Source organism: Poecilia reticulata, chromosome 18, assembly GCF_904066995.2.
Source record: "Poecilia reticulata chromosome 18, P_reticulata-male-v2, whole genome shotgun sequence".
Classification (NCBI taxonomy): Eukaryota; Metazoa; Chordata; class Actinopteri; order Cyprinodontiformes; family Poeciliidae; genus Poecilia; species Poecilia reticulata.
Window position 1 is genome coordinate 10,162,826 of NC_088847.1, and position 21,245 is coordinate 10,184,070.

General features: G+C 40.9%; 2 protein-coding genes across 3 annotated transcripts in view; both read left to right on the forward strand.

The window, feature by feature from the left end:
• Nucleotides 1-456: 456 nt before the first annotated feature.
• sf3b2 (splicing factor 3b, subunit 2) lies at nucleotides 457-10,572 on the forward strand. The gene is made up of 21 exons (XM_008427896.3): nucleotides 457-621; nucleotides 1,024-1,070; nucleotides 1,217-1,264; nucleotides 1,434-1,667; nucleotides 1,796-1,853; nucleotides 2,315-2,415; nucleotides 2,725-2,833; nucleotides 3,947-4,041; nucleotides 4,129-4,374; nucleotides 4,469-4,594; nucleotides 4,680-4,760; nucleotides 4,931-5,158; nucleotides 5,252-5,401; nucleotides 5,723-5,812; nucleotides 7,318-7,425; nucleotides 7,570-7,677; nucleotides 7,834-7,976; nucleotides 8,410-8,511; nucleotides 9,683-9,782; nucleotides 9,886-10,071; nucleotides 10,171-10,572. Exons 1-21 carry the CDS (start codon nucleotides 492-494, stop codon nucleotides 10,240-10,242), a joined length of 2,562 nt encoding a protein of 853 aa, XP_008426118.1. The 5' UTR covers nucleotides 457-491; the 3' UTR covers nucleotides 10,243-10,572.
• Nucleotides 10,573-14,079: 3,507 nt separating this feature from the next.
• The window catches only part of pacs1b (phosphofurin acidic cluster sorting protein 1b), a 71,341-nt gene continuing 64,175 nt past the window's right edge, over nucleotides 14,080-21,245 (forward strand). The window contains exon 1 of one of the 2 annotated variants that reach the window (XM_081599031.1): nucleotides 14,080-14,722. In XM_081599031.1, the coding sequence (XP_081455157.1) occupies nucleotides 14,568-14,722 (155 nt within the window). In that variant the 5' untranslated portion in view covers nucleotides 14,080-14,567. The remainder of the gene's footprint in view (nucleotides 14,723-21,245) is intronic. The other variant, XM_017308651.2, reaches the window with a different exon arrangement.

Here is a 21,245-nt window from a genome sequence, read left to right on the forward strand (position 1 = left end):
CAATGTGCGTCTATTTTTTCTACATTCTTTTTTCTTTTTTTTCAATTTTATTATTAGCTGCTTTTCTGTTGTTTTCTGGTATCTACCACCCAAATAGGTGACCTACAATAAGCATAAGTAAAAGCAAATGGATAATAATAATGAAAATCTATCTGGATATGACATTTTCAGCAACAAACATTCCAGGTATGAAATAAATCACATATATCTGAAAAGCAGCTTATTACCTCTAATTAAGTGCAGGGGAAAATCTATAATGCCCAACTTCTCAGAGTGTATAGCACCACAAATTCGTTGGACTTTAGAATGGATATCTGATAGTGTTTGCTTTAAAAGCTGAAGCTAAAATTATGTATATGTCACCACACTGACATCTAGAGGCGTAACGTTATACAGCATCGGTCGTTTTCGAACTCCGTGTCCCAGCGAGCTTCTCTCGGGTTCTCGCGTTATCTCAGCTACCGCCGTTGTTCCATTGAGAGAAGCTCAACATGGCATCCGACGGAACACCGGTCGCGGAGGCTCTCCCGTCTGAATTGGGGAATGCCATCGCGGTTTTGAATACATGGAGCAACCCGGACCTCCAGGCCAAGCTGGCCGAGCTCGGAGCACCAAACATGGGTAAGAAAGACGCGGAGATAGAACTTTATCAGCAGCGTGTTTAGCTAATTTCTGGCTAGCCAGTTGCTAGCCGCATCAAGCACTACTGAAACGCAGTGCTTCCGTTGAAGTGGGCTGCCACCAGGCCTGTACAGTGTTTACATCAACTTGAACGCATTATTCGTAGTAGTTAGCATATATGTCGTTTTTCCGACCCAATATGGGACGATTAAAGCACAAGCTGAACCAATATGATGGTTTTTAGCGAAGCACCCACTTTAATTTTTGCGCCTTGGCTAACTTTCAGGAGTAGTTGTTGAATGGATTAGTTACTCAGTTTTTTCAATGTTCATTTACGTCTTCGTTACATACACGTTATCTGGTGGATAATATTAAGATTAGTATTAATTTTCTCTCGTCCAGGTCCTCGGGAGGAGCTCATTGACAGGCTGAAAGGTTACATGATCCAGGTGAGCAAACCGTCAAACTTTGAACAAGAAATAATGGCCTCCAGTTGTTTTGTGGGGTTCGTTGCAACACAAATTTAAATTCTCCTCTTCATTTAGTCATTTGGCGTCTGAAATAAGTTATTTGTTGTGCTTGTTTGAATCTGCAGACTGGAATCATCCTTTCTAAACCAAATGATGACAAAATGGCCCCTCAGGTGAGTTCTTTACATGTCACAGGGGCATTATGAGGGAATGTGGCGGTTCATTTATTTGGCTATGATGGGTTGGAAAAGAGTTCAAAATGTCCAGGATTTGATCTGTCTTCAAGCAACTTCTATATGATAAATGTATTTTTCTCATTTTCCGTATCTTTCCTCCCTTCAGATGCCGGCGATTCCACCTATGCCCCCCATGCCCATGCCGCCGATGCCTCCAGGCATGAGCATGCTCCAGCCTCTGCCCATGATGCCCCCAGGAGCCCCCCCTCCGCCCGGCATCCCCATGGGCATGGAACACGCTCCCCTGCCGCCTCCAGGCTTGTCCCAGGACGACCAGCTGAAGATGGCTCAGCAGAGAGCAGCCATGGTTCTACAGCAGGAGGAACGGGCCAAGCAGCAGGTGAGCTTTACCGACCGTTTGTAGCCCACTGGAACCTTTCAGAACACCAGACCTAATGTAACCGTTTCAAATCTGTCACGATCACATGCACCTTTTCATTTGCTGGTTTTTCTCTCGTCCCGCGTCAGGCTGCGGTGATGATGGAGCAGGAGATGGTCAAGATGCAGACGAGATCTATGCCCACGGGTTTGTTTTAAACCTTTCATTTAAATAAAAATTGCTTCCAGCTGGGAACCTGTGTGAAGATTTGAAAAATGTGTGTTTTCAGATGCTCTCCATCCAGATTGACGGAGGTTGAGTTACTTTCAAAAGAATAGCAAAAAACATTTTGGTTCCATAGACCTACCTCTCAAAGTGAAATGTGTCTCTGTAAAATAAATTGACTCATTGGAGTTAAATAAATAAAAAAATGTATTAGTAAAAGATAATAAAATCAGGTATAATTTTTTTTCCACCTCTCAAATATGCACTTTTTAGAGAAATTTCAATTAGCGTTTTCTAAAGCTGTTTGAAATAAAATGTCCCTTTTAGGTTAGAATATTAAAAAAAATACAAAAATTGAGATATCAATCGTTTTGTAAGATGCCGTCTCAAAGTTAGAATGAAATGATCATGTTTGAATGTTTCCTTGTGATTTCCGTGTGAAGTTTCAGTCTTGGATCCTCGAGGTCCACTTCCTCCCGGTGTCACTATGCTGCCCCCCCAGAAGCAGAGGGTCCCGCCTCCTCCAGGAGAAGATAACAAGGAGGTAAACGCATCGTTTCCCCTTGTACAAGGTCTTTTTCACAACAAATTCAAAAGCTTTTATAGCAAGTTTGGTTCTAAATGAATCCTTTGTTTGTTAAAAAGACATTTCTTTTGGATTTTGTATTTTTAATGGATGCAAATTTTTATATATCTTCTTCAAATTACTTTTCTTTTTTTTTTTCACTCTAAAAGTTATCAAAACTAAAAACTTCTCTTTTCATTTGGGAGATCTTGTCAGCCTGCTGGTTGAAAGCGGAGTCTGTGATTTATCTTTATCTTGATTAAAGTCTCTGAATCCAAACCCTTCCAGCCCTGGCAGAACGAGGAAGTGAGTGTCGGCGGGCCTAAAATCCCCCAGGTCCTGGAGAAGATCCTCCAACTGAAGGAGATCAGACAGGAGCAGCTCACTGACGCTCCAGGTCAGCACAGCTATCCGCCACTGAAAGAGAAACGCTGATTAAAGAGATTCTCTTCTCCTTTTTAGCTGGATATTCCTTCTGAATAATTGGCTTGGTCGCTACACATCAAATCTTTTAAATCTGGGTCTGGATTTTTCCGTGACTGTTCAAGCCTAGTATCAAGTTCTCTTCTGAGCCGATCAGACCACATTTGTAGTTGAGCTCAAAAATTATTCATGCCCTTGGCAGATTTAAAAATCTTTTTGTTCTACCAAAAGAAATCTTAAACATGTGAAGAAAGTACCGGCTTATCCGCTTAATTGAGGAATCCAGGAATTATTTAATAGACAGTAAACTAAACTATTAAATGACTGCAACCTCAGTTTGGATGGATGCTGGTCACATGGTGAGAACAGGCTGTTTGATCTAAAGGAGCTGATTGGTTAGGATGACGATGCTTGAGCGGGTGGATGTTTGTTCCTTTATTTTGATTTAACAAAACATTTCAAAACAAAGAAGATAATTTGTCTGAAACTGGCAAGTGTCGCATTCAAAGTACGAAAGTACTTCAAAGTAAGTATCAGTGCTGTATTAAGAAAAAATAAACAAAATAAAAAATTCAAGAATAAAGTCGTAATATTGCGAGAATAACTTTGTACTGTAATAATGCGAGGATAAAGTCATACTATGACTATTTTCGTAGCGCGACTATTTCCATATTTCAACTTTATTCTCATATTAGTTTATTCTCTTATTACGACTTTATCTTATGTATAACACGGTACTCTGTCATATGAAACAATATAGTGGCGGAATCTGGATAATTTTTGTTTTGCGTATCTTTAAAATCACATTAAAAATGAAATTGGAGATTTCTTGATGAAGGTGTTGAAAACTGTAATCTTGCCGGTAGATGTTCAAGTCCTGATTTAAAAAAAAAAAAATATATATATATATATATAATTTTATTTTCTCAGTGATCATGTTCTTTAGATGCATAAATTAAGAATAGACTATAGCACAATCAGGCTGTATTTGGGAGTTATGGCAACATTTAATCTGGTTTAAAACATCTGAATAAATAAAATATCTTTAAAATACCTAAATGTCATCATCCACCCTTTGTTCCTCCAGAGGAAGATGACGATGATGGAGACATGGATGCCAACAATTCCTCCGCTCAAGCCATGTCTGAAACGGAAGATGATGGCCAGATGTCTAAAAAAGATGTGAGTCTTTTAACCTTCACAATCTGCTCTTCTGAATAGCAATTTTTTATTTATTTTTTTGCTTTACAAACTAAATGTGTTCACTAGAAAAACCGCAAACGCAGGAACCGCAAAAAGAAGAGCAAGAAGAAGCGAGCGCTGGAAAAGAAGGAGCAAGCTGAACAGCAGCAGCAGCAGAAGAAGGAAGGCAGTGAGAAGGAGAAAGAGAAGGACAAAGATAAAGACAAAGACAAAGGAAAAGACCCGGAGGTGGAGATTGAGTACGTCACCGAAGAGCCGGAGATCTACGACCCAAACTTCATCTTCTTCAAGAGGATCTTCGAAGCGTTTAAGGTGACTGCAGTAGCTTCATAATTTAGACTACAAGTTGAATTACTTTTTAGTGTTTAATTTATTTAACAGTTATCCTCTCTCTCCTTACATGTAGCTCACTGACGACGTGAAGAAAGAGAAAGAAAAGGAGCCAGAGAAGGCCGAAAAGCAGGAGGCGATCGGCATGCTGCGGAAGAAAGGCTTCGAGTTGGAGAGGAAGGACAGCGACGACAGCGATGAGGTACGGATACTGTCCGTTGGCAGAAAAGGGATTTATTTTTTTATTTTTGCTTGTTTTGAACATCCGGACCGTGTTTCGCCTGCAGGATGCCAAACCAGATGTACCAAAACTGTCCAAGAAGAAGCTGAGGAGGATGAACAGGCTGACTGTGGCTGAACTCAAACAGGTGAATCACGACTGTTGTTTTTAAATGAACTGTGACCTGAATCGAAACAATACTAGACGTCTGCTTGAGCCCTTCATCCCTGTTTTGTGGGAACGCTTTGGATCTATTTACTTGTAGTGATAAAACGATCCTACGTTTATCCCTGTTGGTTTTCCTGATGCTTTCCGCAGTTGGTGGCCCGTCCGGACGTGGTGGAAATGCATGATGTGACGGCCCAGGAGCCCAAGCTGCTGGTCCACTTAAAGGCCACCAGGAACACGGTGCCTGTGCCGCGCCACTGGTGCTTCAAAAGAAAGTACCTGCAGGGGAAGAGAGGTATCGAGAAGCCTCCGTTTGAGCTGCCAGAGTTCATCCGGAGGACGGGGATCCAGGAGATGAGAGAGGCCCTGCAGGAGAAGGTGGGTGGCCCTTCAGCGCTCTCGGAGAAAAGGATTTAGCCGAGAATGCATCGGTTTGTTAACGCCGTTGATGTTTTGTGAATGTCTGCGTAGGAGGACGCCAAATCTATGAAAACCAAAATGAGGGAAAAGGTCCGACCCAAGATGGGGAAGATTGACATCGACTACCAGAAGCTCCACGATGCTTTCTTCAAATGGCAAATCAAACCTAAACTCACCATCCATGGAGACCTTTACTACGAGGTACAACACAGTTTTCTTCCTTCAGCGATGAACTGAGGATGTTTGAGATGCACCGATTCCAGGATGGGCTGTTTTTTTGTTTGTTTTTTTTAAAGGATTTTTGGCTGATTGTATTTTATTTCTATTGACTGTAGAGGACACCGTACGAAAAAACACTGGGATGTGGAAGATGTGAAATTTTTATTCAAAAAAATGAAAAACTAAGCAGTGGCATTTTAAATTTTGAATGGTTATGAGGTTGAAAGTTAGCTTTTTCTTGTTTGTTTGTCATTATGTTGGGCCGGTAATTACTACTAATTGTGTTTTTCTTGGTTTTTTTAGGGTAAAGAGTTTGAAACCCGCCTGAAGGAGAAAAAGCCAGGAGATTTGTCAGATGAGCTGCGGATTGCTCTGGGGATGCCAGTTGGACCTGTAAGCTCAAAAACATTACAGAAAAAACTTAGAAATTAGCACAAGTAGACATTTTACATCAAAGTCACCCTGCAATCATGGAAGGTAGATTTGGATAGTGGGTAGATCAATTTTAAAAAATACAATAAAAAATGCTTTTGTTTTAATTGAAAAATGTTAAATCATTCATTCCCTTCTCACTAATTATTATAGCAGTTGACATTACAGCAGTCAACAATGTCTTATTGTTGACGTTGTTGACTGCTGAGAAGCTTTTTGCATGTTTTCACCAGTATTTTGAAGATTTATTCAGGATCGAAAAGCTCCCTAATGCTTTTCATTTTACCATTTAAGGCTTTTTACGCCATTAGAAACACATTAAAAGATGCAAATTATTCAAATACTTAAATTCTTTTGAATACGAGAAAAAAATTATTACTTAAAATGCATCAGTATTCCTTTAGTGAACAGTTGGACGTTTGTAGCAAAGGATGCACCTGCAGCTAAAAAAATACTGCCTACTAATGTGTGTTTCTTTTTTGTATTAATAATTGGATTGCAAAAGGTGCTTAACGGGAGATTTCTCTTACAGAATTTCAAATGGGTGAAGCTAAAAATGCCGCTTGAGGAGTTCTGGGCAGAACAATAGACAAAGAAGGATTTTCATCTGGAATACAAAAAAAGTATATTCTTGTACAGTTTTGGTTTAATTACTGCCGTTGCAGAGTAATTGGTTAACGATTAATTGATTACTAAATGAGTTGACAATTATTTCAGTAGTCGATTAATCACGAATATTAATCGCGATTAAGTAGATTGATCTTTTCAGGTTAGCTCCCTTCGCAGATTCTTTTATATGTTCAGTTTGGGATGCTGCTTAATCTAAAATCTAAACGTTATTATTACTTCCTGTCAGTAGAAACCTGTTGGTAAAATGAACGTTTACTTTAAATCTACTTCTGTGTGAATAATTTTGGGCTCCATCCATCTTCCTATCAACTCTGACTTGATGAACATTTCACACAGTAGATGTGTTCAGGTTATGGGCGCAAACTTTCTTATTACTCTATGGATTTGAAGGGGAAATCCCAATTGAGACGCATTGAGGCTTGTTGTAGTAATGTAACAAAATTTACAAGGGATTTCCATAGTTACGTGGTGGTAGATGGGAGGTGTAACACTTATTAAATGTCACACACTGTTGTGTTTATGCGTCATTCTGTCTGTTTGCTGCTCTAATTAACGTCCAGGCAGTAAGAATACATGTTGTTTCCACGGACGCGGCGCGTTCACACCAACACGCTAACGAGGAGCATCGCAGGATAACTGTTAATAAAGCCCAGTAAATATTTACTCGTGTAGCTAATTTTATAGCGGGCGCTGTACGACAGCGAAAATGATTATCGCTTCATATTTTTCATCTCCTTCAGCGGGTCTGGCAAACAGAGAGCCTGTTTTACTGTTGACTGAGCAAACAACGCTTTACTCGGTGATAATGTGTGTTGTCTTCACCCGTTTCTCACCAGAACGCTCACAAGGTGCCCCCTCCCTGGTTGATCGCCATGCAGAGGTACGGACCCCCTCCATCCTACCCCAACCTCAAGATCCCCGGACTCAACTCCCCAATCCCAGAGGTACAAAAAACATGCTGGATGCTCAACATTTTGGTCGAAATATAAAGCTTTATAATGCAAGAATATCCCCCCCCCCCCCCCCCAAAAAAAATGACTGTGGTTATTGATATGTGCTGTGTGTCTTGTCTCTGTTCGTCTCGTCAGAACTGTACATTCGGTTACCATGCTGGTGGGTGGGGGAAGCCCCCAGTAGACGAGATGGGCAAACCTCTGTACGGCGACGTGTTTGGGACCAATGCAACAGATTTCCAGGTCAGAGCTACGCAACGCAGGCCGAACTGGAAAAACACACATTCGTCTACTCTGCTTCATTTTTTTTTTAAAACCCTTGTTAAAGGAAAACTATTCCAAAATAGAGCGGAAATGTTAACACACAGGCTAACAGGCAAGTGTGGTTTTTGCGTCCAGGCTAAGGCGGAGGAGGAAGAGGTGGACCGCACACCGTGGGGGGAGTTGGAGCCTTCGGATGAGGAGTCGTCGGAGGAGGAAGAGGAGGAGGAGAGCGACGAGGAGAAGCCAGATGAAACCGGATTCTTCACACCAGCAGACAGGTGCTCAGCATGCAAATTTAATCAAGCGTCGGCAAAGTGCGAACGCCTGATTCTCGAGGAGTCTTAAGGGGATTTCAGATGTAAATATGCGCTTCACGATTTCTTGGGATGAAATTCTGAAGCACGGACGTGTTAACACAATGAAAAAACATGTTTTTATTTCGCTCTTTATCAATTGCGACACTTTTAGATGATTCTTAACAGCAAGCTGTGAAATTGGAAGCCAGTTTTGTTTTTCTTACCGTCTTTATCACAGTTTGCCTTGCAAATAACAAGAAGATTTTACCGCCTAAATGAATGACCTGTGGCTTCATTGTTTATCTGGAGGAGTTTCTGATATTTGTTTGGTTAATCCCAGCATAAAAAAGAAACCCACTGGCCTGTAGATGGGATATACTGCGTCAATCCGTTTGTCTACTTTTGTGTGTTCCAGTGGGTTAATCACTCCCGGAGGCATCTCCTCGGTACCAGCAGGCATGGAGACTCCAGAGCTGATCGAGCTGAGGAAGAAGAAGATCGAGGAAGCCATGGATGGGTGAGTGTCTCTGCTATGCTGCTCTTTTAATTTCTTGTCACCTTTTCCATTTTTTTTTGAGACTTCATCAGAAATTAGACATATTTGTTTTCTTGAATGCATTTCCAGAGGTAACGTCGTCTTGCTTAGGGTAAACAATGTTTCACTGCTTTAGTGTCCCAAACTAAAGAACAAACTGGCCCTTTGAGATCTATTGGGCTTTAATAGGGCTGCACAATATTAGCATAAAGTGTGATATGTGATAATGTTGAGTTGTAATGAACGCTATGAGAATAACATGACATAAAATAAATACTGAATGGTATCACTGTCTTTCTGCATTAAAAACAATTCCTGACTGGTAGATCACTGTGCTGCCTTCACTTACACTCATACATGTTATTTACTCATTTAAACATTAGTTCACACAATGTACTTCTTTACACTTGACATTACAAATAATTAATTTTTAATACGTTTTTTTGTCATTGACTGAAATGACTTGTTATGCATTAGTCACATCGGCAGCTGATCTGTCTTTTTCCATTACACTGTTTTATGTAGTTAATGTATTAAAACATTTAAAAGCACTTTTCTACTCGCCATATAAAAATAGAATATTTTAAGAAAATTTTAGTTTTTAAAATTGTAATTGAATTGGTTGTTACGGTGACAAAAGTATTCATATACCTTGAACTATAGCACAAATTGTCACTTAATCAAAAACTTTAATGTTCTCTAGCGATAACAGTAGCGCTTGTTTGTGAAGTGGAAAGACAAATAGATGGCAAAAGCGTCCCCACAGCATAATGCTGCCATCACCATGTTGGGTGATGTTTAGTGTTAGTTTTCTAACACACGTTGCAACTATAAACTTCATTGTATTTTGCATATATTTTAATGTCTGCATAAGGTGATTCATTTTGTTAAAATGTAAGTAAAATGTTTTTCATAAATAAAATTGTGAAAAGTGTGGCTTGCTTTTGTATCCTCCCAACCCATTCCCCCCCAAATATAAGATCCGGTGCAGCCATTTTTCCTCAAACATCACTTATCTGAGGCCAGATGAGAAATTCTAATAAAATGCATCCAAGTTTGTGATTGTAACATGACGAAGAGGAGAAAAGTTTTGAGAGAGATGAAATTTCTTACAAGTCACATCAATAAGTAAAAACATGTTTTTGTAATGCAGAAACGAGACACCGCAGCTTTTCACCGTTCTACCAGAGCGACGAACTGGGGCTGTAGGAGCGGCCATGATGGCCTCAACGCACATCTACGACATGACAGGGGTGAGACACGATAAATTCCAGAACAAAATCTAGATGTCCCTTTTTTTTTCTTTTCTTTTTTTTTATTATAATAAAAAAAATTCTGACTTTCTGCCTCTTCCAGGCTGGACGCAAGACCGGTGGAGGACAGGAGTCGCAGGGTGTGGAGGTGGCCCTGGCCCCTGAAGAGTTGGAGCTCGACCCGATGGCCATGACTCAGAAATATGAGGAGCATGTCAGAGAGCAGCAGGCGCAGGTCGAGAAGGAGGACTTCAGCGACATGGTGGCCGAGCACGCCGCCAAGCAGAAGGTTCATAAACCGTTTTATTTTTATTTACTTTTACATCATGGTGGCCTGTGATTAATAGCCCCCTTGCTTCCGCTCTCGCCTCTTTTTGTTTCTAAACAGCAAAAAAAGAGGAAGGCCCAGCCGCAGGACACACGAGGCGGTGCCAAGAAATACAAAGAGTTCAAGTTCTAGAGAAACGCCAACCCAGGGCACCGAGCCGGCCGCAACAGGATGTGAAAACGGAGAGAGACGTGCTCCGGTTTCAGTTTCAGAGGATGTACACAACAGCACCAATCAACTGTTTAGATCAGTACCAACTTTTTGTTCCCCCTCCTTTTTTTTCATTTTTCTTAAGAAGTATGCATCAACAATGTCGTCTGGCCACATGTCATGTAATTGGTGTCATGTGCATTTCCTGTTTAACTTGTACTTTTTAGGTCTATTGGGCTATTTTTCCACCATTATTTTTTTTTTCCTTCAGGATTTTTTTGTAAATAAACGATGTGATGTCACAAACATCGACATTTCAGTAATCATCATTTTGGGATGCATTTTGTATGTTTAGCTGAGAGATCTTCAACCTTTACAATCCTTATTTTTAAGCTTATTTTTTCACATTTATGCCTTCAATCCAACTAAATACAATTTTTAAAGCCACACATTGCATAACTGTTTGAAAATGGATAACATATCTTTATAATTATTTACAATAGTTTTTAAAGAACCACTGTTTTTAAAGTGCTTGCACTGTATGGGGAGAATGGACTTAATGTTAATATTCAAAGCAACTTTGCTACATTAAAAAGGATCTATGTTTTGCTTATTTTATGGGGGATTTTAAGGTCGGTGTCATTGTAGCTTAGTGTTGCGGTTATAACTATTTACCTAAAGCTTCTATGGTTTCTACTAAGGGCAAATAAGACCAAATCTGTAAGGGGAGCAAATATAATAATTGTTTATCTCTAATATAATACCTAATCATCTGATTACAGATTCATTAATTCATTAGGACTAGTGTGGAATCGCTATAAAAAAAACAGCATCTGAAAGTCGGAGAGGAAAACTGAAATAGATTTTCACAGAAGTTGCCACAAGCCGCATGCAGTGTTTGCTCCCTCCGCCGGGTGGCAGCAGAGGACTCTGAACACGGCGGTCACGTGCCCCAGCCTGGGAAGCACAGTGACCTACATAAGTGGAGCGGCTACATGTTGACTCGGTCACTGGTGCAAATGCACATACGCAGAGCAACAGCCATGCTCCGAAACAAACGCTTTGTTCCGTCCTGAAATGGGCTACGACTTTTCCCCATGGTGCCGAAATAATGTAGCTGATGGATTATAATTATAACTGCATTCGCTGTTTTTGTTTTTACAGGGATTGGGGCTGTAAAATGTTAGTTGATGCACTTGAAAGGTGCATGTTTCAGATTTGTTACTGAAACTCAAATTTTATTGGTGCATTATTTGCACAATCAACAAAAGAAATCCAATCAATACTCCACATGTTTCAACTGCATGATTTTTCATATTTTTTTAAGAGTTATTTTGTTGAATAAGACACAGCAAAGACATATACTGACTCTCCTTGTACTTTCACTTGATGACTGTGCAGATTTGGAACGCTGCGTATAATTTGACCCGGGATTATCCCTTGACCATGTTTTAATCTGCTTGAGTCTAATCTGTTTATCAGTGGCAGCCACTTCTGGTAGTGAGAAAAGCGTGTTAAAAAGAGCAGCGGGAAGAATGTGTTTAAGCTCATTCATGTCACTTTCAAACATACAAAAATCAAAAGACTTGTGTTTTTTTTAACTGAGCAAAACTCAAACAGGGAAACTTACCTGGATTAAGTTTGGCATTTCATGTGTAATATAGTATGTATAACCTATTTGTAAGGCATTTTTGAGGACATGTTAGTGTTAAGTTTCATATTTTGGACAACATAAATATTTTCAATCATCTAATTTTGAATCATACAGCCATGGTAACATAACTGATAAGGTCATTCAATGATTTACACCTATTGTTAAATTGCTAATTTAACAGTTTAACACCAAACAACACATAATGGGTCATTTGGAAAAAAAAAAAACCTCATAATTAATCTTTACATTGTTATGCTAATAAATAATACACTTAAATTAGACGTTTAACAATTTGCAATCATCTTCCTTTATATTGGTTTTGCTGTTTAAATATGCAGCATATGGTTGTCAGGCCTTCATTAGACCCTGATTATGACCGCATCCCCGGACTGCCAGAAACACTCACATGAGGCTGATGTAAGCGTCCTGATCACAGCTGTGATAATCTGCTGAGCCGATGGCAGACGGCCACGTGTGACGTAGCCTGCGACGTTGTCATGAGGTCACCTTCTGATTCATAATCAGATTCTGAGGTTGTAGTCAGAGCCACGCCTTTGTCACCTGAGAGCTGAAATGCTGCACCTGATTTTAAAGCTGCATGGGGCTGGGCAGGTAATTCTGGGGGGAAAAAATCAGTGTGTGAGGTTTGATTTATTTTTTTATGCTAATTGATCAGTAAGAGTGAGCTGCACAGTGGCGCAGTTGGTAGAGCTGTTGCCTTGCAGCAAGAAGGTTCTGGGTTCAATTCCCGGCCCCGGTCTTTCTGCATGGAGTTTGCATGTTCTCCCTGTGCATGGTGGGTTTTCTCCGGGTACTCCGGTTTCCTCCCACAGTCCAAAAACATGACTGTCAGATTAATTGGTCTCTCCAAATTGCCCTTAGGTGTGTGTGCATGGTTGTTTGTCCTGTGTGTCTCTGTGTTGCCCTGTGACAGACTGGCGACCTGTCCAGGGTGACCCCGCCTCTCGCCCGGAACGTTAGCTGGAGATAGGCACCAGCAACCCTCCCAAACCCACCAAGGGACAAGGGTGTAAAGAAGATGGATGGATGGATGGATCAGTAAGAGTCAAGCTAAATGTTCCCCTACCTGTCCACAAGTATGGAATTCCCTTCACCCTATGATGTCATATCTGATAGCCAATAGGAAACTACAACACAGCTTTGAAATGACCTGCCAGCACAACATGTCTTTAACTAACCTGTTTTGCACCTTTGCGTGGGCCAGCTTACTTAGAGCTAGCTGTATGACTAATGGAGATCTTCCCAGCAACACCAAAGTGAGTGAGCAGTTAAGGCTGACAGTAGAACTGTTTCCTCATACTGATCAAAAGGAAAATGCTACAGTGTATTTTTTCTTGTGGTTTACCTTTAATAATATGTATTTATTGCAAACAACCAAAGTAGTTTATCTAATAAGAAGTCAGCAAATCTAAATCGCAGTAATTGGCAAAGCTAAGATATATATATATATATATATATATATATATATATATATATTTATATAGTCAGGAAAAGACCTGGAAGGTGAAGACCACAGTGGTGCCTGTGGTCATCGGGGCCCTCGGGGCAGTCACCCCCAAACTGGAGCAGTGGCTCAAACAGATCCCAGGAACAACATCAGACATCTCAGTCCAGAAATGTGCAGTTCTAGGCACAGCCAAGATACTGCGCAGAACCCTCAAGCTCCCAGGCCTCTGGTAGAGGACCCGAGCTCAGAGGATGAAACAGACCACCCGCGGAGGGTGAGAAGGGAATTTTTATATATATATACACACAGTCTTACCCATGATTGCGGTTTTGAGTAATGAACCAGGCTGGGAGTTTTTAAAAACCTCAGGAGTATTTTGCAGGTGTTTAGAGTTACTTTGTTGATTCAGATGATCAGGTTAACTGCTCGTTCAGAGAACCTTTTCATGATATGCTAATTTTTTGAGACAGGGATTTTGGGTTTTCACAAGCTGTATGCCAAAATCATCAGTATTAAAACAATATAAGACCTGAAATATTTCAGTTGGTGTGCAATGAATCTAAAATATATGACAGTTTAATTGTTCTCATTACATTATGAAAAATAATTAACTTTATCACAATATGCTTATATATATATATATATATATATATATATATATATATATATATATATTGGGCGGGTAGTTGAGTCAGACAATAACACAATGGAGGCTTTCTATTGGTCAGTTAGTCTGTAGTGGGTCTCGTGCTCTGAGAGCCGCGTTCCTTCCCCTGACTGAAGAGGCGTAGTTCCTCTTGGTTTTTGCTCACTCTGCGACTTCACCGACACAAATTTCCGCTTCCTGCACCGATAAACACCCGGAGCCCAGCACACACGGAGCCGACGCGAAGTTTAAGCGAGGACGGAGACGACGAGCTTTCGCTCGCCCCGCTTTCGGGTACAAACTCCGCCAAACGTCGGGCATGTTTTACACCGTTTGTCGTTGATTAGCACCACACGGAGCAACTTTCCGTTAGCGCTCGCGAGCGTTAACACGTCTGCTGCAGTTGGAGGTTAAATAATTTTAAGACCCTGCAAAGGAGAGAAGGACTGACACTCTCAAGAAGGAGGACTCATTCGGGTGGCTACCCCACCGCTGTCGTTATATACAACTGAAAGACACCCCAATTTTCAGCCTCCAGGATGTCGGAGCGAGGAGGGCTCCCGCGGACTGGGGGCGTCCCTTCGCCGCACATGCAGCCCTCCAAGCCGGTCAGCATCACCTCCAACCGGCCCGTCCATATGAACCTCTACGCCACCTGGGAGGTCGACCGATCCTCACCCAGCTGCGTGCCGAGGTATGTGAAAACGGGGGTGGAGGAGGTGGGGGCAACCGAAAACCGAGCAATGACTTGTCGTTTTCTGCGCTGGCTGTGAATGAGAAATGACCCAGTCTGTGTTTACACTGGGGGGCTGCAAATACACAAACACACCAGGGGCTGCCTAGTTTAGAGAGCCACCTTTTTGGATTTACGGCTGTTGCTGTTGTGTAGAGTTAACCTCACATTAAAGGGAAACCTTTAATGTGCACTCCTGCACTTTTTAATGTACCTGGCGACCACCGATTCTTCCGAAACAAAAAATTATCACATGCCCGGTAGCATTTACAGCCTCCTTGCTAAAGATAACACGAACAGGCATGTTTCCTGCCTATCTTTTATCTCAATATGATTGTGCAGTGGGGGCAGCTGCAAAGGTTGTTTTTTTTTTTTTAGGTTTTCTTTTCTAAGCCGCTCGTCTTTTTGCCACACGTTTGATCCCTGCAGACACAAAAGAAATGAAGACTTCTTCGCTGTGCAACTGTTCAGAGGCAGTAAATACAAAGCTGCAACACAGACTGGTGGCTTCTGGTAAACAAAGGAGAGCTAAAATGATCTGAAATACTATGTTTTCAACAGATTGTAGAATAAATCTATTCTTCTACGGCATGCTGATTATAGGTAGCAGTGTCTCTATTTGATTTTGTGTGTGTGTGTGTCCATAAGGGCAATGCAGCAAGGTCACACTGGAGGCGAGACGCCTTCTCCCACCTAAGCTCACTCCCAGACAACAGACTGAATTAGGTTGCTTTGTTTGAGGGAACGCGCTCCAGAGTGCGTCTCTCAATGGAAATCTTCTGCTTTTGCACTTTCTTGTGTGAGCTGTAAAAAGATGCATCAAATGCCCTGTGGTTTGACCCATATTTACAGTGCCTCGTCGATAGCCTTGCACCACAAATTGGGATTTAATTCGAGGTCTAAGGTGCAGCGTAATGGAAACGCTGCTGGACAGACGGCTATTTATTTCTTGTCATCTTCAAACTTTAATGCACATACAAGCTCATCATAAATGATCTGCAGATTTGTGAAAATCTATACTAGTGGAGCACTGGTCACTAATGTACGTTTTGTGTATTACTTTGACGGCTGATAACACAGATGCCACCAATCAATGGGGCAGAGATAGGAATTGGCCAGTTTTTCTGAATGCTGATGAAAACAGTGTTTTGATTTTGTTAATTAAATTCGTCACAATCACTTTTTATCTTATTACAACAGGCTCAATCATGCACTTATTTTGAGTTTTAAAAACATTTTTTTAAGTCTTCTGAATTTACTGTAACATATAGCAACTACATTTGTGCTGGTTTATTCTTCCTTTTTTCTGACTCAATAGTCCTTGATGGGTCAAAACTGTAATCTGCGGATCTTCTCTCGTCAAAAACCCGGAAGTCATTATTGGTCAGGAAGAGCCTGATCTTTGCATTTTTAATGAACAGCACTGGAAATGTTTGTTTCCGTCCTTCCTGTCATTTATTGTTTACACGAAGAGAGGAGGCGACATCACACTGTGTGTGTGAGAGAGAGAGAGAGAGCAGATCCTGTAAAAAGGAAGTTTTACAATTTGACAACAAAGGTCAAATAATAGTGGAGTTGACATTTTAAGGCGTCTAAGCATCTTACAGTAGCAGTTAGCGTGGTTAGCATGACTAATTTTAAACATCAGTCTCGTATTGTTGGGTTTTCTTCCCCCAGAACCAACTTCCACATCAAAAAAACCAGTGTTGTTCTCAGTGCGACCTGTTGGCTTTTAGCTGCAGTGACTTTACTGATGGGTAATAAAGATTGGATGTTTGAGTTTTAGATTGTCTGGGCAAGTTCAAAATTGTCCAGATAACTTGTTGTAGTAAAGCAGCTCTTCAAACTCCCACTAACACGTATTTAAATTATGAAATGTTCCTTTTTCGGTTGAAAGCCTGAACTGCCTGCCTCCAGATGTCCCCTGATGTTTAGGTTATTGGAGTGAAGTGAAAGTCAAGTGGGAATACCGAGGGCATTTAAATGCACCGCATTCATTATCAACCTAAAGGGTAGCGCTGACTCGTTAATGTTGCTTTTTTAGCTTGCTTTGAGCCATTAGTGAGTTTGAGACACAACCTCAAGGGTGTGTTTTTGCTTTTTAGCAAAGCGTGTGTGTGTGTTTGTGGCTACGTTATACACATGTGAATAAATCATACATCATTCTATGTGCATTTTAAACATCCTACTTCCTCACCTATTTTCTTTATGTAAGCGGTTTATCCTTTAAGTAGATGTGCAAATGCAAACAACTGGCTTGGAATATGTTGTGCTCTAAAACTGGATTACAAAATGTTGTTTTTTTTGTTTGTGTTTTTTTTGGGGGAGCTTTTCCCCGCAGTCGCCACGGTCCGTCAAATAACTTCGATTCGGCTGCAGTTGCAGCTACACAGAGACTCAGTCAAAAAAAAGAAAAAAAAGAAAATGGGGTTTGGAGAGAAATGGAGACAGGGATGGGAGGAGAAGCAGTCTCTGTCATCTGCATTTAAATAGGATTTCTCGCAGACACGGGCTGCAGAAACAGCTACAGAAACATTGCTGCCAGCGTTGAAATAACATGTATCCAAATCAGACGACGTGATGCATTTCTGTAAGCATTTTAACTTTCTCGCTGCTTCATCTTTGCTGCTGCAGCGAGTACTGACAGCTCCCCTCCTATTCGGTCGAGGTGTTGTTGCTCAAACCTCTTCCTGCCTACCCAAAATGCCACTTGGTATGTTGTTTACGCTGTGCTGCAGGCTGAAATTTCCCTCACAGGCACAAACATGTATCCAGCTGCCTCCTCCAACTCCACACTCATGAAAGAAACTGGGGGGAAAGAAACAGCAAAAAATATCTACACATAAATGTTTTTCTTTTATTCTTGGGCGGTTTCTTTCTCCTTTTGTCAATCAACAGGAAATATTTGACAGCGGGAGATCATATCATCCTTCCACAAAGCATGAGCAAACCTCAAGTGTTTGTTTTGCAGGTGATCTAGAAACGATTATTACAGCTCCATCCGAGGTCATTTCCCCGATCAGATTGAAAAACGGTAGAATAAGAAAGTCAATGAAATCAATTGGAAAAGGTCTTAGACTTAGGGAACCAGCGAAGCAAGGTTGCCACAGAATGTCGACCGTGGCAACCTTGATTTTCTGTCTCCCGAAACGCCAGATGGAATTGTTTCTCTGGCTCCACATTCATCGCGATGGGCGATTCTTCTTCTTGGTGTCTGCTTTTCCATTCTGCAGTGTCACAAGCCCACACTCGCACGCATCGAGTAGTGCTTGGCATCCTTCTTCCCTACTCAGCTCAGTGGTTCACATCCCTCACCTCAGCCAAATAATCCCAGGGATGAGCAGAGCAACTCTGCTCCCTAGTTTGACACTTCACCTCACAAATATAGAGAGAGCGAAGATTAGCAGTTTTTCGGATGTGCTTCCCGTCAGGCGGAATGTCGACCGTGGCAGTCGCTGCCACATGGTTCGGATTCCTGAATCCAGCATCGTTTACTTTAGCTCTGTGACGTTGTGTTGCTGCTCTGCATCGGGTATGTCAGGAATGAACCCAGGAGCAGAACTCGTCACCCTCCATCTTTAAAGATGGTTCCTGTGCAACAACAAAAAATTCTTGCGAATCAAATCCGGAGATGGAAACTGAATCTTTGTTTTGTTGTTTAACCGTTTGGTGGCCAGTTAGACAAGAATTTTGCTTTTCAAATAAAAAAGGAAGTTGTTAATTTACAAATTTGTTTCTTGCCTTAAATAGTTCAGGAAGAAACATTTTTGGTATGGACTGGTCAACAGCAGTTGTTGGTTCAAAACTTTTTACATTTTCCAACCTACGATTTAAAATCTTTGTTTTTAAAGTGCCAGAAAGATTAGATTTTTTTTCTGTCCGTTTAAAACATTCAATACTGTAAGGCGCCTACCACTATAATGTTACTACACACTTCCTGTCACCTGACTGAAAGACAGTCATTTACAAGAAAGACAAATTCAGCTGTTTGGAAATATTTCTGGTCTGAGAAAAAAAAAACACTCATGCTGGAAAACCTACAGCAACAGAATCTCCCCTTTACTGCTATTAAAATGAAAATGTTTTCAAATGCTACAACAAACGTGTGATAGACAGTCTGGTGTCCAGCTGAGCTTATTTGACCTTTGTTGTTAAATGCTTGTTAATTAACAGGATGCCTGTTAATTTATCCAGCTAATATCATACAGTATTACCATAATACCATACAATCAGTGTTGCTCTATGAAGAGCAGAACGGTAAAAAGGCGCAACCTGTATGCATCAAGAACTTCAAACGTAGATTTACTATTAATATTTTCCATCATCAGTTAGAATAATTGTTGCTTTGTATTATTAGAGATAAATACATTTACTATTGTAGATTTGCAGTGAAACCTTTTTTTTTATTATATCTTGAGTCTCACACTGGCCCATAAGTCCTCAGACATTGGAATCGGTGGTTCAGAAGAAATGAACCAGCTAACTTTGGGTATGTTTAAAAAATGTCAAAGCAACTTAGTTCAACCTTCTTTATGAAGCAGTTTCTCCGCATTCTTTGAAAAATACGTGCTTGACCAAGAATTTGATGACACTTTATCCAAGTGTCTGCTATTAAAGGTGTGTTACCTAATATTACACGAGATTGCCAGTCTTACCCAACATATCATTGCAAAAATAAGACTGGTTGTGACACAAATGGAGCCAGGTTTCTTGGATACACTCTGTACAAGCAACTTGGGGATTGGATGTAGAGTGCTACGACAGTGTTTACTTCCCTACTGATTTCTTTTGTATTTGCTTTTTAGTCGCATTTAAGTGTCTCAGATTACCAAGCAACTTATAATTTTGGTTAAAGATAGTCTGGCTATGTACAAAAAGCAGTTTTCAAGTGATGATTTCATTTTTTAAATAGAAAAACTCATGATTCCATCAATTCCTCCAGTCTTTAGGAATCAGAGCAGTCACAAAACCAACACTATGTTTGACTTTCTGTACGATGGTCTGTTTCTGGAATGCTTTGTTAGTTTTAGGTCAGATGTAACATGACACGCACCTTCCTACAAGGTCCACTTTTGCAACAGAACAATTTCCCCAAAGTCTTGGGACTCAACAAGATGTTATTTGGCAAACGGGAGACGGGCTTGCACGTTATTTTTGATCGGCAGTGGTTTTGGCCTCGGATGCCATTTCTTCCCAGTCTCTCTTTGATATTGTTAAATCTTGAACACTGACCTAAACAGAGGCTAGTGAGGTCTGCGGTACTGGGAGATGATGTTCTGGGTGGTCATGTGACCTCCCGGTGGAAACACCAATGTGCTCTCAGAATAATTTTGGTTGACCAGCCTCTCTAGGGAGGAAGGTTCACCACTGCTGAATGTTTTTCTCCAGTTGTGGATTACGGCTCTCGCTTCGCTGATTCCCAAAGTCTAAGACCTTTTCCGATTGATTTAATTGACTTTCTTATTCTACTGTTTTTGAATTTTCGTTGAGAACGTGCCGCTATTTTTAGCTCATTCATTTAAAAAAAATAAGTTATGTTTGAATTCTTACATTTGTGCCTCATGACACCAGTAGTTTTAATAGTTAGGGTAAGCTGAAAGCCTTGGACTTAAGACATCACGCTTTGAAATGCTTTGAAAATGAACCCACGGCTCTGGTAAGGAATACTGCTGGCGTGAGGAAACGCTGTGCTGTAATGCAGGATGTTCTGAATTATACATCTTGCATTTGTTTGACTGGTTTGCAGTAATTGCTCTGCAACACAATAGCTGGTGGTCACGCACCGCTTCTCGAGTGTCGGCATCACATTACCCCCCAAAACACGGGCTCCTGTGTGCGCACACAAATGGAAAGAGATGGAAAGAGCACCAGCAGGCTGTTGCATTTATGCAAGAATATAGACACACACACGCATACTCGCTCAGAGAGGGTCGATCATTAGGAAGCGCTTGCTGTGCCACTTGCCTCATTTCTGCTTGTTCGTGTACTCAACTGAGTTCTGAGTTTCACTGTGTGCCTTAGCCTGAAGTGTTGCAGCATATAAAATCTTTTCCTCAGTCTGTCTTCTACTGTTTTTATTTGCAACCTTTCAAAATTAGTCCTTGGGGAAACTTGGTATTAAGTCGAGAACATTATTGACATATATCATCTGTTTATCCTTTGGCCAGATAAGTTTATCTGGCCCTTCAGTTTTAAATGTGTTGCAGTTGAAACACCTAACCAGTAAAAGTCAAGTTTCTTTGTCTAGCACATTTCAGCACCAAGGCAGTTCAAAGTGCTTTACTCCATAAACGGATAAGTAACCAATTATGAAACGAGCAATAAACATTACTTTTTGTCAAAAGCCATCATCAAGCAAATACACATAAAACATATTGATGTTTGTCCGCCTGCTACTAATCAAAGGCAGCTGTATCAGATGGGTTTTTAGCTTTGATTTAGAGGAACTCGGTGTTTCAGGTGTTTTGCAGTTTTCTGGAAGTTT

Coding starts and splice junctions, on each gene's coding strand:
- sf3b2 (XM_008427896.3), top strand. CDS start 492: ATGGCATCCGACGGAACACCGGTCGCGGAGGCTCTCCCGTCTGAATTG. Junction 622..1,023: donor GCTCGGAGCACCAAACATGG/GTAAGAAAGACG, acceptor TCTCTCGTCCAG/GTCCTCGGGAGGAGCTCATT. Junction 1,668..1,795: donor AGGAACGGGCCAAGCAGCAG/GTGAGCTTTACC, acceptor GTCCCGCGTCAG/GCTGCGGTGATGATGGAGCA.